The 20,662-nt window shown below is 48.2% G+C and overlaps 1 protein-coding gene across 1 annotated transcript in view; it reads left to right on the plus strand.

Annotated features, from left to right (window-relative positions):
* The window catches only part of LOC119435953 (platelet glycoprotein V), a 172,060-nt gene extending 152,307 nt beyond the window's left edge, over positions 1 to 19,753 (plus strand). Inside the window, exons 3-6 of the mRNA XM_037702662.2 lie at positions 7,188 to 7,538; positions 9,924 to 10,367; positions 11,326 to 12,117; positions 14,038 to 19,753. Of these exons, the coding sequence (XP_037558590.2) occupies positions 7,194 to 7,538; positions 9,924 to 10,367; positions 11,326 to 12,117; positions 14,038 to 14,244 (1,788 nt within the window). The 5' untranslated portion in view covers positions 7,188 to 7,193 and the 3' untranslated portion in view covers positions 14,245 to 19,753. The remainder of the gene's footprint in view (positions 1 to 7,187; positions 7,539 to 9,923; positions 10,368 to 11,325; positions 12,118 to 14,037) is intronic.
* Positions 19,754 to 20,662: the final 909 nt, after the last annotated feature.

Consider the following 20,662-nt stretch of genomic DNA (forward strand, 5'->3'; position numbering starts at 1 on the left):
TCCTGCGCGGACAGCTGCTCAACGAAGGAATAAGATGTTTGTTTTGGGTCCAAAGAATGCAAGCGCACCATCGAACACGAAGAAGACACTCAGCGCGCCACAACTAACTGGTTTGGAAAGAAACTACGCTTCTGATTTTCCGCGTCTCACACCGATAAACGAAGTTATTGAGCCAACGCAAACGGTCACCGCCGCTGAGAAACCTGTTCCTAAAGAGTCCGAAAAGCGCACCTATGCGGCCGCAGTGAACCGACATCAAGCACCACTTGGAAGCAGTCAGCTGGAAAACTGCCAGCATGTGATACGCGCTTTGTTCACGGCACTACGTTCCCCCGTCGCGAAGATGCCTGCGAGTTCAACGAAGGATATGCTGGAAGCAGTGCTGGCTCTTGAGTCAGTAATACTCTGCTCTACTTCCACATACCATCAGTAGCATAATGGCAATTTCTCGCCCACTTGGTCCATTCCGTCGCCCAAAAGTGCCCTTAAAAATGCAATGGAACTGCGCCGGTATTCAACAGCGTCTGTGTGAACTCAGCCTTTTCCTTCGAGACATACCTATACCAATTCTAGCCCTATCGGAGGCTGGTCTCCCTAATGGAAGGACGATCCCAGGGTACATCAGACAGGGAAATCCGAGTATACCATCATTTGCTAATGGAAGTGCGATGATATACATCAGGCGAGAAATACCTCACGTCGCCTTACCAGTGCAAGACCTTTGTTCTACCTACTTGGAAGTCACCGCTGTGCAAGTGTGCCTAGGAAACCGAAAACTCAGTGTGGTGTCGGTGTATATAAGTCCTTGCAGGAAGGTCTCCATGGAGGCGTTTATAAAGGACCTTTGCATTCGTTGCCCCTCTCCTAGAATAATCTGTGGCGATTTTAACGCACATCATTCGCTTTGGGGAGATTGCAGATTTCCGAGGCAAGGAACTTGTCGCAGCCGTGGATGCTGCTGACTTATGTATCGCGAAGGATGGTAAACCGACTTTCTTTAGACCACCAGATTCATGGAGTGCCATAGACCTCGTGATTCATTCTACAGACCTTTGCGTATCGTCGACAACGGCCCCAGACAGGATGGGCAGCGACCATTTTCTGATCTTCACCAACATCACCGGATTTCACACTGCTGGTCGACAATTCTGTGCTGTGACACGCTGGGAAACACACAGAGAAGCGTTGGATGAATCCCCTGGTGAGCTGTTCGCAGATATGCTGCAGAGCAAGAGAGTGGCTACCTCAATGTTGAAACTGCCAGATCATTTCCCTACTCCTGATTTGAAACTAAAGAACCTCTGCGCAGCGCGTAGGAGAGCGGAGCGGAAACTAATGAGAAAAACGGGAAATCCCTCTGCAAAAACTGAATACAACAGGATAAACGCTGTCATTCGTCGTCACACAAAAAGGTTACGACGAGTTCAGTGGGCTGCTTTCTGTGAGAGCTCATCGGCGTTTACTCCCATGACAAGGATATGGGGAGTAATGAATAGCCTATCCGGAAAGATTCGCCCGCACAGGCCATTTGAAGCACTTGCTTTAAAGCAAGGAAAAGATTTGCAAACCCTTGCAGAAGATTTTGCAGATGTATTCACATCTGGCAGATCAGCAGGAGTATCAAACCCTCTGTTGTCTCAAGCATTCCATACAATGGATACGTCATTCACTTTCCGTGAGTTGGATTTGGCGCTTAGCAAATTAAGAAGACGCTGTGCTCTGGGTCCCGATTCGATCAGCAATCAGATGCTGACTAATCTGCCATACGAACGAAGACGAGCCCTTCTGGACATATTTAATCACGTCTGGAGCACCGGATAGATCCCAGAAACGTGGAAGATAGCATGGGTGGTGCCAGTACTCAAGTCCGGAAAGGATCCTGCGAATCTCGCCTCATATAGGCCAGTATCGCTAACATCATGCGTATCAAAGTTGGTGGAAAGACTAGTATGTACGAGATTAACATGGTATCTTGAGCAAGGAAATAGACTGCCATCGTGCATGACCGGTTTTCGTCCACGGTTGAGTGCGCAGGACAGTGTCTTGGATTTAATAAGCCATATCGAGCACCATCGCGCAGACGGCCTTTCCACACTCGCCATCTTTATGGACGTTGCCAAGGCATACGACTGTGTGCTTCATACAGGCATCATCAACGGACTCCAAAACATGGGCGTCTCGGGAAATGCTCTTCGATTCATCCATGAATTTCTCAGAGATCGGTGTGTCCAAGTTAAGCTCGGAAGTATAATGAGTGATAAGCGACGAATTTCCCTCGGCGTCCCACAAGGAAGCGTCCTATCTCCCTTGCTTTTTAACGTTGCCATGGCCAGCCTTCCAGATGCACTGAAAGTAGGTCGGACGGCAGTTAAAATGTCCATCTACGCAGATGACATCTGCATTTGGATCTCGGGGTACCAACACAAACGGTTGGCCCGGATAGCCCAGGGCGCAATCTCCGCCATCGAACGCCACTTATCGATGCTTGGCATATCTTTATCAGCGGAAAAATCTGCCTTCATGCTTTTCCCGGGAGTGACACGCAAGTCAACACGCCTGACGCTGAATATCAGAGGGCATTCAATTCTTCGTGCAACTCATGTTCGATTCCTGGGCGTCACCATCGACAGCAAGCTATTATTATCCATGGCGTCGTGCGGTCGAAAGTGTTGTGGCTGCATCAGTGCAAAGAGCCAAGGCACTTCGTCGATTGGCAGGTATACGTTGGGGAAACAATCCTATGTCCATGCTTAAACTGAACACTGCACTGATGACAAGCCGCATTCTCTATCAGCTCCCTCTGATATCACCGTCATCGAGTCAATTCGAGTGCTTGGAGGCTGTGCACAGAAAGGGACTTCGCTTGGCGATGGGAGTTCCACAGACGGCTTCAAACAAGAAAGTCACTAATGACGCAGAGTCTCTTCCACTTCGTCTCTTGGCATCTCAGGCGTGGCTGACGCAGCTATTAAGGCTGGGCGAGTCCCGCGCAGGCACGGCGCTTCTCCGGCGGCTAAGAGCAAGAACTCGCTCACATTTCCATGCGGCGCTGAACACTTTCCAATTTTTAGGATTGGAATGGCCTAACGCAGTCGCCTTGACCCGCCATGGTCTTTTTCGGACGTTACCTGCAGCCTCAGTGTACCCCACCTACCGGCGAAACGCACCATTTCAACTGCAGAAGCAAAGTTTATTGTGCTGGAACACTTGAGCACAGCGTTTCAACGCCACTTACAAGTGTACATAGATGGTTCGGTGTGCGCACAAACAGATGGCTGTGCAGCGGCATTCTGCATACCATCCCTTGATGTGTCATGGTCTGGCCGACTGGATCGCGTAGTTTCCTCTACAACGGTAGAAAGCGCCGCAATCACCGCGGCTTTGCGGAAACTACGGGCCTTTTCTGCACGAGATGTCGTGGTGCTGACGGATTCCAAGTCAGCGTTACAGAGATTGCATCGTGGCCTACCTCTAGAGAAATTTACAAGGCAATCTCTGGCACTGATTAACGATCTAACAAGCAAAGGGTTTAATATAAAATTCCAGTGGATACCATCACAAGTAGGAATTGATGAAAACGAGAAAGCTGACGCCCTTGCACGCCTAGCGCTGACATGTGTCCCAAAAGTGAAAGCTCCAAAAGCTTTTCAGAACCCTAAGGGTGCAATCCGCCTTCACTTTAGGGAGATCCACAAGAATCCCCACGAAGCCTGTGTGACTCATGGATTAACCCGCGAAGAAGCGACGTTTTTATACCGCATCAAGACCGTCTCCGCGTACACCACAGCTTGGTTAATCAAGACTGGGCTTCGCGCCTCCCCATTCTGTGCTTTCTGTGGTGACATTGGTGACATCTAACATTACATATGGATATGCCCGCAGTTTGACAAAGAAAGAAAAGCGATGATCGACAGCCTACAAAAGAGCGGTCTTACGCACAGGACCTTTGAAGACGTCATTTTCCCCGGAGGACCTGCGACAACCAGGAAGAGAGCGCAACGACTGCTGATAGCCTTCCTGCGAGACACGGGCCTCATAGACACTTGGTGACACACCCCAGATATCAACTCGAAGGAGGATCAGGCGGAACAATTGCCGGCTATGTATGCCAGGCTAACTCCGCCTGCTTCAACATCACCACCACCATGACACGCGCCGCATGGGAGTTACGAAAAAAAATGTTGTAGTTTCGTCCGAAAGGCAAAGCATCAATTGCTATAGCAAATTAGTAGAGAGCTATTCGGAGTAGGGATAGTAGTTTTATCGGCTGCATAAACTTGGACACATTCGCTTACTAACTGAATTAACAAGCGTGGTGTCAGCGCGCACAAGCAAACGTGAATAGATCACACTCGATGACCGCAGACAACCACTGTCAAAACGCTGGCAGCAAGCGCAGCTGCCACAGCGAGTGAAGGTTCGTGCGGTCTATCGCTTCAACGGAAACTGAGCGGCGAATGCACAGCGCATATGAAGGTCAGAGCCGTGTGAAGATCGCTTTCAAGATACGGTGCGGGCGAGCGCCGCAGCCGGGCAAAGTACAAGCGCAGTTGTTGGCAGATTAGAAGCTGCCCCCCATCTCCCACCCGCGCTGCCTTTCCGCTTTCCTTCTTTCGCGTGTGAGACTGAGTGGCCAGTTCCTCTTGCGCCCGGTTGCAAGATACGCATTTGGTGCCGCAGCACAGCGTCGCCCCCCCCCCCTCCCTCCCTCCCATACCCCCACGGCCTTTCGCGCGACGGAAGTCGCGCTTGCTCCCCGCCGCGAGTTCGCTCTCCATGATAGCGCGCGTCCCACGCGCGCTTTCAGTCGCACGTACGGCGCGCGGCGACGATTTTATCGCCCTTGGACTTTATACGGAACCTCACGGCGACGGCGACGGCAGAAATTTGCTTAAAGTATCCATATAATTGCTACGCAATAAAATGTCCAACTGGCGGCATCAGCAAACTCTGACGTCGGAGCAAGCACACGAGAGTTTTGAATGTTATGACGGGCCTCTACCGTGAACATTTCCTCATTTTTGAAGACAGTTGCTGTTGATATTTGCCTCGATGTCGGTGAGGGAAACTTGAAGGTGTTGGGGATGTCGCGCAGTCACATTACAGTAGGCAAGGCTGTGACGCTCATTGCAAGGGGTTAACTGTTTATTAAAATCGAATAGCAAGCGATAGAAGGAAACCTTTTACACAGACATCAAAAGACTACGAGCCAAGAGTTACAATGATCTACAATTTAGGCTTCTTTCTCCTATAGGCGAATCCACACCGAATCTTTTTAACGGCCCTGCACGTACCTAAAATCATCCCCAACATCACTCTCGCCCCATCGTTCGTCCAATCACACTGCGGCGTCCGTATAGTGTGCACACAAAGGCGCTCCAGGGTGACTCTATCCGGAGTTCCACTATGTCAAGGCCGTTGCCACAAATCCTTTGCAGTGCAATGAGTCTCTTGTCTCACAACCTCGCAAGACGCAGTCCCCCAAAAGAACGTTCGCGGAACGTCTCGGCATGGGCGCGGTCCAGCGGCGATGGGTTGACTTCAGAGCCACGGCACTGCTTCCGCGAACCGAACGCCGGAAGCCCCGACTCGCAGTCAACCCGCTTACGCGCTTTCCGTAAACCGCGGCTCCCCCACCACCCCCGACGGCTATAACTCTCCGCCGCCGCCGCCTTGGTGTCGAAACCCGCGTCTCTTTTGACCACCCCGCACGGCCCCTACAAGTAGCCGACCGCATAAACAATGCTGAACTCCACTGTTGCCAAGTGTTACCCATTCGCGGCCCGTGCCAATAGCAACCGGCATTTTTCCCATTTTCCCCTTTCTCTGCCCTTCCGTCAGTTCATCTCTTCTCTGGAAATTGTAGGGGAAAATCTTGAGGTCGCTTCGCACAGCTTTTCTCATTGTTATCGCTGACACATTCAGCTACAAGGCCAGCCTTCTGATACTTCTCCGTGGCTGACATTGGATTCTCTTCCTCACAATTTTCTTAAGGTGAGAAGAGGCCCCAGAGCCAGGGCCATCACTGTGGATTAAGTTCTAAAGTGTCCCACGTTTGAGAGCCCAGCGGACAAACTTGCGGGGAATGATTAGAATTTTGGTGACCTCGGAAGGAAAGGGTCCGGCCTCACTCAGTGACGAAACTGCGGGTCGATGTGATCTGAAGCACGCTATTTTCAGAAAAATAAACAAACCAGCATGAAATACGGTTGAAATACAAAAGAAACATTAGATAAATGTTTCAGGAAACGATGTGGATAAATGTTAAAAGATCACCCAGTAGACATAGCAAATCTTCTTGGCACCTTAATGTAACGCTCGTTACTCCTTGTCCCTGAAATGTTGGATAACACCCAAAATTTCCGGGAGTAAATAATAGCAGAAGTAATTTAGCAATATGATCATTGATTTTCAGTTGTGCACGCATGAACGTAATGCCCTTGAATATTATGCGCAATATATACAAACACCATCAAGACTGAGCACGGCAACACGTGCAAATAGTCAGCGGCACCTGAATTGAGTAGCGCAAAAGGGGTGGGCTAAAAATTAAAAAAAAAATACGCAGGTCAAGTAAAACACACGGCTTCGGTGAGCTGTTGTAAGAGACTGGTGCCGATGTTGTCAGTAGACCATTTGTCAAAAGTGCATAGGCCACATCCGCATCCGATGCTCTCGACAAAAGCGGTCGTCCTGGTGCTCCAGAGTTCCACAGTTCCAATGGCACAGTATGAACACCATCGTGATGGCTCGACAATTAACAGCATTGACTGACCCATTTGCTTTTAGCAAGTGCTGCACATGGCAGGTGCTCTTTCATGACGGCATGCTCTGGGCATTCCTTGTCGCTCCGTGTGGCATTTTATTTGTTTTTCTTTCTTTATTTATTTTTTGAGCAAGAGGCCATGCAAGAGGGCCCATCCCGGAGATAGGGCAGTGTGGTGCAATGTGGTTAATTTTAGACTATATAGGCGCTAATTACGCCTGTACCGTTAATTTTACCTACTCTGCGACTAATTCTCGCTTCTTCTCTCGTTGAGAACTAAATTTTTAAACTTTTTGCGGCTCACTACGACGCCCTGGAGGCGCGAAAGGGCCGTTTTTCTGACCAAGAGTTTCACGTACGCCAAGCCAGGGTGAAGTCCCCAAAGAAGACCTTGTTTTCGAAACCAACGTGGTTCTCGCAGGCGCCCATGGCTGGGGACTGCTGTCGACTACTGCTGCTGCTGCTCATGCTGTGGGCCCCGCTGTGGCTGACACAGGCCAGCGGCAGCAGCAGCTGGGGCTCGTGGGTGGGCCGGGGCCTGCCGCGCACAGCCGAGTCACGCGCTGAGGGATTTGTGCGCTGCCCGACGCTGTGCGTCTGCCAGGCGGTGAACCGGGGCAAGCGGATCACCTGCGACCTCGGCGGCATGCACTCGATACCGACTCAGCACATGGACAAGGACATCCGGGTGCTGCAGATCACGGCACCTCCGGAGCACCCCAACGAGCTCATCATCGGCAGGATATTCCTCCAGTTCACTGCGCTCGAAGAGGTGAGTGCACACGAAATGACACGCAGCTGCATGAGGGCGTTCGCCCTCTATACACACAGTACCGCGCGCGATAACTCCACTCTACTATACGGCAGTGACGACGGCGCCTCTTATGACCCAGAGGCGTGCAGCGAATGAAACCTTCGTAAACAGGGCACCGAGCCGAAACCTTATTCCTCCTGGTTTTTGTTGTTTTTCACTTTCGAAGTGGCAATTAAGGACGTTCTAAAACGGTTCGAGCTTGTTTATGTCCGCACATAGGCTTAGCCAACACTTAGTCATGTTAAACAAAGTGTAGTCTGGCAAAATCAGCTTGTATTCATGTATTTTCATGAAAATGTATAGGCAATATCAACGGATATTGAGAAGCCTCGTTATTCTTAACTTAGCGAATTTTAAATAGGTTCGGGAACCTTCAGGTGGCGCGGGCTAAAGGGAATTTCTTTACAGAAAGACAATGAGATGGACCACGACCTAGGCTAGATATACTCCCTGTAAAATACTCCAGCAAATGCGATGTAGCTAACAAGTTAGACCTCAAAAATGCACTCTCATGCACAGTTCCGAATACAAGAACCGTTGCAAAAATTGTCTGATTTTCAAAGATGTACACTTGCACGTATTAGAGGATGCATAAGCACCAAGGTGTTGAGGGGTGCTTACGGATTGAGCGAAAACAATTTACGTAACCGCAATAACACAATCACATTAGCGCACACAAATGTAAAAAGTACTGTGCGTAAGACACAACAACGGGCCCAGTATTATCACTATTTATCACTATATTATCACTATTTTGCTCTTTGCGAAACTATTTTAACGGTTACATAGAAGGAAGTGCTCTAGCACTCTTTTGTGAGCCAAGTTTTGGTTGGCCGTTGGCGGTTGGCTTGGTATCATACTTGTGATGAGCGATCAGTGATCTGAATGGTAAATCCTTTCTCGGCTTCTGCCTTGCCGCATCGCTTATATTGTGTCCTGTCCAGGGGCCGTATTCTGAAACGTTCCACTTCGGCGAAATTTTATTTTTCGCTTTCAGGCGCGCGCTGATTGGCTGGTTGAGCGAAATTGAATGACGTCGGGCTAAACCATCCAATCAGCTCATCCAGTTTTGCTAAGACAGCCAATCATCGCGCGCCTGAAAACGAAAAAGAAATTTCGGCGAAGTGGAACGTTTCAGAATACGGCCCCAGTGATGTCAGGGCTGCTTACGTTCGAGGCACCCCACATATATATCGAGGGCAGGTCGAGAAAAAGTGTCATCTACCTCACCGCGAGCGCACTGGCCACTATCAGAGGCGCTAATCTTGCGTTAAAAAAATGCTGCATCTAGGTGGTACCAAGCCGCCGAACGACAAATTAAAGGAAGTTGTTTGTTGACTGAAAGCTGGTGCAATAATTAGCTCAACAAAATGGTACATAAACATAATTAGACATATCAGGATTGCTTTTCAAACTCGAATGACTTGCTATATCAAGAATAAGTCTGTTGGAAGAGAGAGAGAAAACCAGATTAAGTGTCCGGTTGGCTACTCTGCACAGGGGGTGGGGTAACGGCAGAAAAGAGGAGAAAGAAAGAGAATGTAAAAAACAAAGATGAATCAGTTCTCACACTATAGTTTTTAAATAAGTCCCGTTGCTTTTAAAGAGCACTCTAGCGCTTTTAAAGCAGTCAGTCTGTTGAAAGCATGCTCATTCTGCTAAGCGAAAGGGGCAGTCGTGAGGGTTTTTACTCATGCGCTTGTCGTGCAGCTCATCAGCCGCTCGTCAAACGCTCGTCAGCGTGCGTTTCACGTCTAAACCAGATTTTTTACTTTCTTCTTAATTCCCCGTTATGTTCCCCTATTGTGGTAGCAAACTGAAAGCTTTTCTTTTGCTATGCTGAGCTCGAGCTCGTGGGTTTGATCCTGGCCGCGGTGGCTGCATATCTATGGGGGCGAAGTACAGAAACGCTCGTGTACTTAGATTTAGGAGAGCGTTAAAAAAAAGACAAATACAGGTAGTCAAAACTAATCCGGAGTCCCTCAACTACGGCATGCCTCATAATCAGATCGTGGTTTTGCACGTAAAACCTCACAATTTAACTTTTTTAATGTTTTTCTGGTTGCCTCTCCTCCTCCCCTTACATTCCATCCTTTTCGATCTTTTTTTGTGCGTATAACATGGCAAAAAAGAAGATATGCGCTACTCTATTGCCAGTGCAGGCTCGACCGTGCTTCTTATGTGCAAGGTGTATGTCGTATCGAGTCCTGCCATAGTTCCTGTTTGACGGCGCTGTTGTCATGTGTGTTCCTTTCATCCTCGTCTTGTTTGCGCTGAAAACCTTCGTTCGAATACTGTAGGGCCCGGCAAAACTATGCATATTGAGCGCAGTGCCCATTGCAGGTGCGGATCACGCGCTCTAACGTGCCAGCCATTGGTGACAGCTCTTTCTGGCCAGGAAAGAGATTACAAATACTCGACTTGAGCCACAACAACATCAGCATCCTTCGCGACTCCGACTTCCGCGGCCTCTCCGAGCTGCGGTTACTCAACCTGAGCCACAACCACATAGCGCGGGCGCCTTCGGCGCCCTTCCGCTTCCTGTCTAATTTGACGAGCCTGATCCTGTCGGAGAACAAGCTGGAGGCGCTGGCGCCTCGCTTCCTTTACCTACTGCCGAGGCTGCAGAGGCTTGACCTTAGCGGGAACCCTCTGAAGAGCCTCGACCCGGACCACCTGAAGGACGTACGGCCGTTGCGGGTGCTGGGCCTGGCCCGCTGCCAACTCACCAGGCTCCACTCGCTCATCTACCAGCACCTGTCGAACCTGGAGTCCCTTGACCTGCAGGTCCGTGTTCCACACATGCCCGGTTCTGCCAAAATTACCAAAAAATCACGATGAAAACATTAATACTATCTTAAAACAACTGCTGCACCACGTGGCGTACAATCTGCCCCTTTAAAAGGAGAGAAATTGAATGGTTGAATATTCACTAAGAGAAGCAAAATTGTGACTTACGCAGTTAGTGTGTATATATATTGTTTTTTTCTTCAAAAATTACACACGTTGGGGATTCCTAAACATGAGTTTCCCAACTCCGCAAGTTCGTAATGGTGACACCAAAGGTCTGTAGCAGTAACCTTTGAGCGTTTAAAGGGCACCAAATTTATTTTTAAATTACATAATTTACATAACAATTAATATGTTACATAAATTTACATAAATTACATATGTTACATAACAATTCGCCACTTTTGTTACTGAGCAAAGATGCAGTTTACGGGGGTCCCAAAGTTTTCAAATAGTGAAAATTCCTACACCTTATCACACGTGCTTAAGGATATAAGCCAAAATTCTACTACAGTCGGTTGCTATATAGCGTGACTTCTTTTCTCTTACAAGTCCAACAAATACAGAAAATTGTATGAACTGCTTCTGAGCAAAATCATTGCTTTATTCCGTTATGTTTTATCCAGTAGTTAAGGCAGACCTTCCTCTCGTGCCACGAAGGCCGGCTCGCGGCATTTGTTCGAGTGAAGCTATAATGAATGGTCGTCGCGTAAAATCCGTCATGCTAGAGTATATAACACTAACTGCTGCCCAACAGCTAGAGTCCGGATGTAAGCTTCACGACAATTTTATTTTGATCGCATTGCCTACAGATTGAGAAATGCGATAGCTAAAGCACTCACTTTGGTTCTATTATATAGCCCAAGTATGCCAAAGACAAGTTCTTCATTAGTGCCAAAGCACTTCCGAGGTGATGTACTTTTCTAGAGTTTGGCGACCAAAATTTGCCACGCAGGACAACCAGCTGAGCAAGTTGGCGCCCGAAGAGTTTCGCCACCTGCGCAAGCTGCGGGTGCTCAAGCTGGACGGCAACCGGCTCGAGAAGATACCCGAGCGGGTGCTGGACGGCCACTCGCTCAGCCAGCTGGGCTTGTCCCGCAACCAGTTGTCGTCGCTAGACCCATGCGCCTTCTGCAACGCGTCCGTCGAGGAGCTGGACATGTCGCGCAACAGGCTGCAGTCGGGCGAGGGCGACCCACTGCGCCCCCTAGCATCGTCACTGGACCGGCTGGACCTGAGCTGGAACCCGCTGTCCGGTGACGCCGCTGCCGCGCTGGTGCGCTCCCTCAGGCGCCTCAGCGTGCTTCGCCTCGAGGGCCTTGGGCTCCAGAACCTGCCCTCAGAGGCATTCAGCGGGGTGCGCACCCTGCGGGAGCTGGGGCTGCGACACAACCGGTTCAGCAGCCTTCCGCCAGGCCTCCTGACGCCCCTCAAGTCGCTCGAGAGCCTCGACCTGGCCTTCAACCGGATGCGAGGCGTGGCACCCGAAGCGGTGCGCGAGCTCGACTCGCTGCCCGCGCTGTCGCGGTTTACGGCACACGACAACCCGTGGCAGTGCAAGGAGTGCCAGGTGATGGAGCTGTCCCGTTGGCTTGCCGAGCGGCCGCTCGACTGTGGCGGACCCTGCCCCGCGTGCGCCGGTCCGTCCAACCTGGCCGGACAATCTCTCGCCTTTCTGCCCGTCCATGATCTGGAGCCGTGCCGGGAGCCGCTCGTCCAGCGGCGGCTCTCGCGGGCCGAGTCCCAGGTAGGCATGGGCGCTCCTCTTCCATTATTGGGAATATCGTTGTAAAAGTATGAACAACACAGTGAGAAAACAGCGAAATTCTTATGCATGTGTCGACAGGGAAGTCTAGGCCCGAAGGAATAACTGAGAAGACATAGTACGAACGTAGACGCCACCGCTTCGTAACAGAATATGGTGGTGCTGCTGTAAGCACTCAGAAACGAACCAGGGTGTCGAACCGAACGCGAACCTGAAGGGGAATTTTTGGCGGAACTGAACCCGAATCCGAACCGATATTTTTGGAACGTGCCTGAACCCGAAGCGAACCTGAACCGAAAAAGAATAAAATGGTTATAAGTTCGACACGAAGCGGTTGAAGAATATGAGGTGATAACCAGTGCTTAATAGTTTGCACGATTGTTCGAATAACTACTTTTTTTTTTTCAATTGGCGCACCCCACTAGCAGATTGTTACGACTCACGAGTTGCGTTGTGTGCGAGAGTGGGTATATACGATAGGTATGTGCTGGCAACTACGGCCATATCTGAATAGACCCGTGTACTTCTGAAGTAGGCAATGCTAGTTGTTTTCCGCGGCCGAAAAGTTGTTTCAAGGGCTCCGCGGAATCAACATTTCTGATGACGCTCCGAATTCGCGACCTTTAGGTCAACTTGTTACCAAACCTTGATAAACTAGATAAACACGGTGAGCGGGAAAGACGATGTCCTCGAGAAAGGATATGAACGAGTTCAGCTGCATGACTTATTGTAACCATAACACTGCGGTCACTAATGAATGCTGTCACCTTCTAAATGAGTGGTAATCTCGGCTGTAAACTGCACGCGAAATCTGCTTTTGACGCATGCCATGGTTCACCGCACGTATGGTGCTCAGCAAAGCAGAGTGCAACGCTCTTCTAGTTGTAGAAATAATGCGTAGGGCACAATGTGCGCACTTTTGACTTCTTTGTACCCTTAGCCAGCGCAAGACCACGTTCACATGCAGATGCGCAAGAAAAATTGACGTGTGGTTCAGCACAAACCGTCCTTGTTCATCGTTCAGAAGCATCAATGTCCTAATCTGCTGCTAAAAAAGCAGCAAATTTAGTGATATGTCAAATGCTGGCTTTTTTCTTTGCTACAGACTAGAAGCTCGAAGCTCTAATTTATGTAATACAATGTGAATTCGCGCTGTGCCATAATCCCATGCCACAGCGCGCTGAAGCAAAACGAGAATTAGCTGACTCCGCTGCTGTCAAAGTAACGAGTGTGGGAGCTACGTAGACCTTACGCTGACGCAAGGATTCTCACTAATTACCTCTGTCTTTAATATTCACATGAAAATCTCCCCGTATCTGTGTAATTCATTCGTAAATGTCTGACTCTTCTTGATGAAACTTGCGCATACTATGCAACATATCGCTATGGGGCAGCATAAAATCTACTGCGCCGAACCGGTTCGCGAACCGTCCTAAATTTTTATTTTTCCGAACCGGAACTGAACCGCAACGAAATTCAAATGTCACCAGATGACGAGGCCGTACAGAATTAAAAGTGAACGCGAGGAACCGTCATGCGATGTTAAACCTGTATCTATGTGTTTCAGGGAAAAAGAATAGTGCTTCATGTGATAAAACTGTAGAAAAGGATTCCTTGTTCACATACATGGAGGTGCTTGTGAGCATTCGGAAATGCAATGTGATCAAGGAAGTAGTTTTTTTTTTTTTTTTTCATGTTCGTAAGAGACTGGCTGACAATAACAGTGACTTTAAAAGATATTGTGTCACTATAATTTTGTCTGAGGAACATGCACCAGCATCCGTGCACGCTATGTATCGGACACATCGAGATGTCGCCTGTAATAGGAGTACAAGACAGGCATTTGCTGTCGTTAATTGCGCACACGCATTCCAGAATCACGATAACAGTAACCTGGTGCAGGTGGGCCTCATCGTGGCCATCATCATCATCATGCTGCTGGTGACGGTCATTGTGGCCACGGTGGTGATCTACAGGCGCCAGGGCGCCGTCTATTACACGCACGAAGACGACCGGCGCATGTCCTGCACCGACGTGAAGCGGCCCTCGATCGTGGCCACGCCGCCAACCGACGACATCAAGGACTGCGCCAAAATTGCCGCCTGCTGAACGCGCATCGGAACGGCGCGCGATCGTGCCCTTTGTGATAGCCAGCCGCGCTAGCGTCCAGGAACGTGCGCAGGAAGCACGGGCTGTGTCCCCCTAAGTCAGCAACCGCCGGCGGTTTCATCCTGCCCGCCCACTCTGGTGAACTGGCTACACCTGCCTCCCGGACAATGCGGGAGCTTGCGGCTCCATGCTTCAGACGTGCTTGTATACACGTACCAGCACCAGGTGGCCAATGCGTATTACAGGAAACGTGGCCGAGGTGCGCGAGCCGCTTGCAATATGAGAACCCTTTTTTTCCGCTGAGAGTGCATGCAGGCGGCGGTCGTGCCAGACATCATCTTGTCCTCACCCGCCACATAGTCAGCCCGTGTCGTATAGTCCACTGACCCTGCGACCGGGACGGGTGTTATTGGTTCCTCGACATATATACATATGTATAGTCGTGCGTTGTCGCTATATGCGACGTTCCGCACACCTCTTGGCGTCAAGTCAGGGTAGGCAGATGAGAGGACGTTCATTTCAGGACTGCTGTGTGAAATGACGCCCGTGCAAAGACTGCTAGCGCCAGTGTGCTTCAAAGGTGTTTTTGATATTACTCCAGGAGCAAGAGGTTGGCCGTTGTGTTACAAGGACGCAGCTTGTGTTTGTGTGTCGAAATTTTGTGTAGGTTTGTTGTGTTGTTTTAGAGCCATAAATGTGCCGTTAATTTGTTCAAATATTTGCTTTGCATATTAATGGTGTGTAAGATTTCATTATCTCAATTTTATCTCTCACATAAGCGTTTCTGTCCTAAGTACAACAGGCTTTTATGCTTTGCAATGACCATTTAAGGTGTGTTCTTGTGCTTTTGTGTTGTGTAAGGCTGCATCGTAGACAATTTCTCCGAATATAAAAAAAACTAGTTATAGGACTAATTTGATTAGATAAGAACAATGACATTTTTCGCTATGACTGGATGATATACGTACCAACTAATCACATCAAAAGCATGAAATCAGCATTATGCGTTTTTGAGACGTGTGCGTAATTTCGACGCTTCATCAACGTCAAATTCCACGTTTGATTTTGTTCGTGCAATCGCACCATAGTGCACTTTTTATTTACCTTTCGGCCGTAGCAGCGATTTTTGGGCAAACTGCACCAGTCAAAGTCGAAATAGGAACAACCAAATCAGCCATGTATACTGCACACCATGCACCGCTTATGTGGCGGGAAATTGACGACACGGAGCGGCTACCACGTTATTTAGCGAGATAATTCTGTAATTAGGACGCTGTCGTTCTTTCAGTCAACTGTAAGCACTTTGTGCTTCATGGCCCACACAGAAGTTACGTCCATTATTAACACGGGAGACCAGTAGACGCAGATCAATGCAATAAAAAAAAAATTATATGGAAGCCCGTCTCCAAAATAAATTTTCTGTGAATGTCACGCGGTGCCCTCACCTTACCACACCCGCAATGTCGTGTACAGTAACTGTAATTCAAAGCCGAGTCTAGAGCACAGAAACGTTACAGCGTTGAATTCGCGTTGCCATTCCGCGGCACTTCCCTTTATGGCCCGAAAAGAGGGATGGAAACTTGCGCACACGACTTGTTTATAATGATGCCACAGCGCTGTCTGTTAGATGTCCTGCTCATTCGCCAAAAGCACGCTGCTATACAGTGTCGCCGAAAGGGGAAAATGTTCATTCGACGAAAGTTCAAGACCCTTGGCAGAGTTAAGAGCTTTCACCACTTGGCGTAACGAAATAAAGCATTATCGTCATAATTATGCAATCAGTTCGCGCGTGTGGCAGTTTGTCCGTGCACGGCTTGGCAACTTTCCATTGAGAGAGCCCGATACGCAAGCGTGATCGTGAGCAGAGCCACGTCGGGTAGGCCAAGTGGCTGATGTTTCGTATCACGCGAAAGTATTACTTGACTGGCTGTATTTTCGACTAATCTCGAGGTCAGCTAAAAAAAAAAAAAAAAAAACGCACGACGTCGTGATGAGTGCAGCACCACCCGCTTTTGGTGTCCGCAATTCCTAAACATTGGCCCGCGCACAGACCAAGCTGCAAATGTCCACACAAGATGACAGCGTGAATGTATCTTGCGTATCTCTCGTATACAAGTACACATCCTGTGGAAACTAAAGCGTTGATGCCGTCTGTTTTATTGCGGGTATTGGGCCCTGGCTTATACAAAATCAGTGGGATAAATGGACGATCTAGGAAGTCAGAAAATATGAATCACAGTCACATATAGAGCTTTACACGACTGATTTTCTTTCCCTTGTGCTACTTTCCGTTGCTGTGTAAGTTTTAACAGAACGATTTGTTTACCAACAATCGTCTTGGTCCTCGTCACGAAAGTATAGGAATCATTACATTCGTTAGTCCTTGAACATGGAAGCGAAAAACATTTAATCTGGTGCCATGCTGCCCGTACACATATGTTTACCACCACTTGCACGAGTGTCTGACAAAAACAAGCAAACTCTTGGTCGCACTGACTCCCCTATCACAAACGAAAGGAGCGGCCATCTTCGCTGTTATATAAGGAAACACGTAACGAAGCCTCAATTCACAACAGCATGGAACGTTATACGTAATTCAAAGTCTTTTTGGCGTGACGTCGACCAGCGTCATCGCATATATATCACGTATTATGGTGACTGAAGAACTGTAACAGCGGTTGAAACGGATTCCGTTAATTACGCGGCCTAAGGGGTTCCGACATGAAATTTATTGCGGCCGTCGGTGCCGCGTTGCGCGAAACGGGTGCACCTACGGCAGTCGACACCGCGCTGGATCTGTGTGTTTGAAGGCTTCCACTAGGATGTCGCGGCCTTCAGGGTAAACTCAGATACACTTGCGGCTAAACTTCTGACCTCCTTTAAGTGCTATGGAATATGTCTTAATTAAGCTTCCTCAAGAAAACGTACATCCGCACTATCATGACAAAGTTAAAGCACAGGTTTTAGACAAAACAAAACTGTAATGTTGACACACAACATAGTGAGTTCAAATATTTCGGTGTTCTCTTAAAGCACTGGTCTTTCGACCTACCGCTCCATCAGAAAGCTTTAAGAACGGATTGATTTGCAGCTATATAGTTTACTAAAGCACTTGCAGTGGTCCTCCGAAGCTTTCTTGTCTCCACAGTGAGTCTTTTTTGCGTTCATCAGCGTTTATAATATTGGACTCAAAAAAAAAAAAAATAAAGCATTAATTGTACAGTTGAAACGCAAACGGTGTATATCCACTAGCGATCGGGATATTAAGTACATGACCTCTAAAGAGATAATAAAACCCAAATTTTTCGTGGAAGTCTAGAACTCGTGCAATGTAAGAGAAAGAGATGTGAGAAACGTAGATTAAGCGCTCCCTCAAACACTCCCACAAACAACGAGTGTCCCTCAGCCAAACATGTTACTTGCCTATAGGTTGTCCCCTTTTCTGGAAGTATTAATGGTCAGTTAGCCATAATTGAGTATGATAGGCTATAAATGGTCATCAGTGTCCAAGACGAGGTACCATTTTCCATTTCTTTCGCACATGCGGTGCGCAGTTGTTACAAACGCATGCAGTTGACCAACGAGAGTCGATGTTGATCTACAAAAGTGCACGAAATTGTGGGATAAAAACGTGACTTTGACGCAAAAAAGTTGCATAGAGCAGCTCCTTCCGCCTTACGGTATCTGGTGAAACCATGCAGTAGTCATCGTCATTTTTCCATTCATCAGCGATACCATGAAGACTCAGAAGATTTAGTCTTATCGTAATGATGATTCAGTCGTCTAGTTAGCAGTAATGGAGTCATCATCATTGTGGTCATTCAGTCATGATCAGCATTTAAACTCATCACGAGTATTTCAGTAATCATCAGCCGTTATCCAGATAATAGTCATCAGTGCTCACCACTGAAACAGGCTCCTGCCACCTGTATACTGTCAGCGTCAGGAGGCCGGAGAAATTGCGCGCTTCTGTTCGTGTGTTGTGTTCATTTTGCTTAACTGAAAGGGGGGTGGGGGAGAGAAAATATGAGTAAATATAACCGAATCCTAACTGCATTAGTGCTGCTATATGCTACCGTGAAAACGCTGACCATGTACAGACCCAGCCACACGGTGGAAGACACGCAAGAGATAGCACTGAAAAGCGGCCATCTGGCGGTTTCTGCGGAGTGTCTGTCCCAGTTTCATTGAATTAATAAACACCTCCTCGATTCAATAACTACCTGTCCGGTTGAGTAATAGAAGAAAGACAGAGAGAAAGGGACAGGCGGCGATTAGAGCGGATAATATATATAGTGTGTCCAGCGTGGTGGAAAATTAAAGGAACATAGATAGTTTGTCAAAAATATACAGGTAACCGCGAGCGTAAATGAATATTTTTTGGGAGGCAGTATGGCGGAGCATCATGCTGTTGTCGGTTGCTCCGAAATCCTGGAACCTGGGGTCGAGACTCGAGAGTTGTCACCCTCGAGAGGTTTAGAGCGCTATGGCACAATGCGGATATGACATGCGCTGCCCGGAACCGGCTTTGGTCACGCGTTCCTGACCTTGCTCGTTTTACATTGCACAAAATACGTTCAGTCGGGGACAAAAGTTTGTGTCGTCCATAAATGGCTGCTGAAAAAAAAAAACTCCAACTTCGTCGTGCTCAAGACGCAAAAACCCGACTGGTGCGGACCCCTGCACAAACTTTGTTGTGGACTTCTCATAGCTGAACTGCACGTGCAGATCGCCAAGAAATTAAAACTATTTCACTTATCCTGTGGTGAACAAATCTTTGTCCCTGACTCTACAGAGGCAGAAAGAACTACGCAGAAGGCACTACAGAATTGCTATGTGCGGAAGCCAATGTACGCGGGCCACTCACAGTTGGGTGTCGGCCGTCCTTGCGTGTCTTCGGCCAATGGCACATAATACGCAGCAGTGATGTTAATATGATGCATCTCGATTATGCTATAGCGTATATTATATGATCATAACACCTGTACAGATTATAGCGTAATGCCCATGCATACGCCCGGCGCGCAAGCTCGCTGGTGGGAGCTGCAGCTAAACTGGTCGACATTTGCCGCCATTTTCGTTGAGAGACTATGTGATCTCAACACACCTATTCTGAGCCGCCAATTCGAGACGTCTTTCGCAAGTAAAGTCTGTTTTGTCGCCCTCCTGTGGCTAAGTTCTAAGAAACTGGACAGCACCTTGGTCACAGCGCGCCGGGCAGTCAGAGGCTACGCGGGAAACTTTTGTACAGACACAAAAATGGATAGCCAAACTTCGGCGGTGTACATCTTGTATTATGATGCGCGCTGAACAGAACGCATCGGAAACTCCAAAGCTTTTTACTTCGCTGATGCCATTGCCCACACAATCCATGACATTTGTTTGTTCCATCTCCTCTGTGCTAGAGATTTATTTTTAGAATATGTACGCACACAGAGCGATAAAAGTCAACATGTAGTCTCCAGAGGCTATGAAAATGCTGAAAAATAAAATAGATTTTTGAGCTGTTTATCGTGTTTTCGTTTTGATTGCCAAACAGATTCGCCGGTAACTAACTTGGAGAGCTGACATGCTTCATCGAGCGCGCTTGGCGTGCCTCGATTCTCAGCCAAAACCCTTGCTGCTCCTTCCTCTATATGGTCGGGAGTACTAACATATGATGAATTCTCTGTATGTGCCAAAGCTACAACTTCACAGCGGTGCGGCCAGAGCTAAAGGTGATGCGTGACATGCACCGGTTCTGACACTCTGTCCTCCGACGGAAAAAAAAAAGAACAGAGACTTGAGACAATACGTCATTCCACATCAAACGCTTCAGACGATGCGCTAGACTATCTGTGATTTCTTTCTTAAAAAATCATCAGATGCTTACACCGGCGGAAAAAATGTCAAAAGTATAGCTCTGTGCTTAGGATGCCAAGGAGCAGGGATGAAGAAAAAAAAAAGGATTCTCTGCGTCTTAGTTTACGGTCTCCACCAAGTTAATCACACCTTTGACCCTTTCATTCCATCATAGCTAGCGACTACTTGTGCTGGGTTAATTTCATGCTCAGCCACACAAGGCTTTCAAATGTCAAAGTCCACATGGCAGCGATGGCACAAAGAACTGGAACCTGTCTCGACAGTGTCGAGACCGTATAGGATCCTTCGTTTTCGGGTTTTGTATTTTTTGAAATTCGGAGGGGGGGGGGGGGGGGGGTAAAAATTGGGTAGTCTTTTGAAAGAGTAAAACCGGCGAGAAATCGGTTTTTTTTTTCTTGTCTAGCAGCAAAACCCGGGATAAATCGGGGGTTTGGTATGTTTGGCAGCCAAAAGTTTGGTCTTTTTCTCGTAACCTTTACAAACGTTTAACTAAAGCAATAGTCTTCCTTTGGGCACAAACGCTCTACTTGAACAAGCGAAATCACTCACAGGAACA

The sequence above is a fragment of the Dermacentor silvarum genome, chromosome 1 (assembly GCF_013339745.2).
Source record: "Dermacentor silvarum isolate Dsil-2018 chromosome 1, BIME_Dsil_1.4, whole genome shotgun sequence".
Taxonomy (NCBI): Eukaryota; Metazoa; Arthropoda; class Arachnida; order Ixodida; family Ixodidae; genus Dermacentor; species Dermacentor silvarum.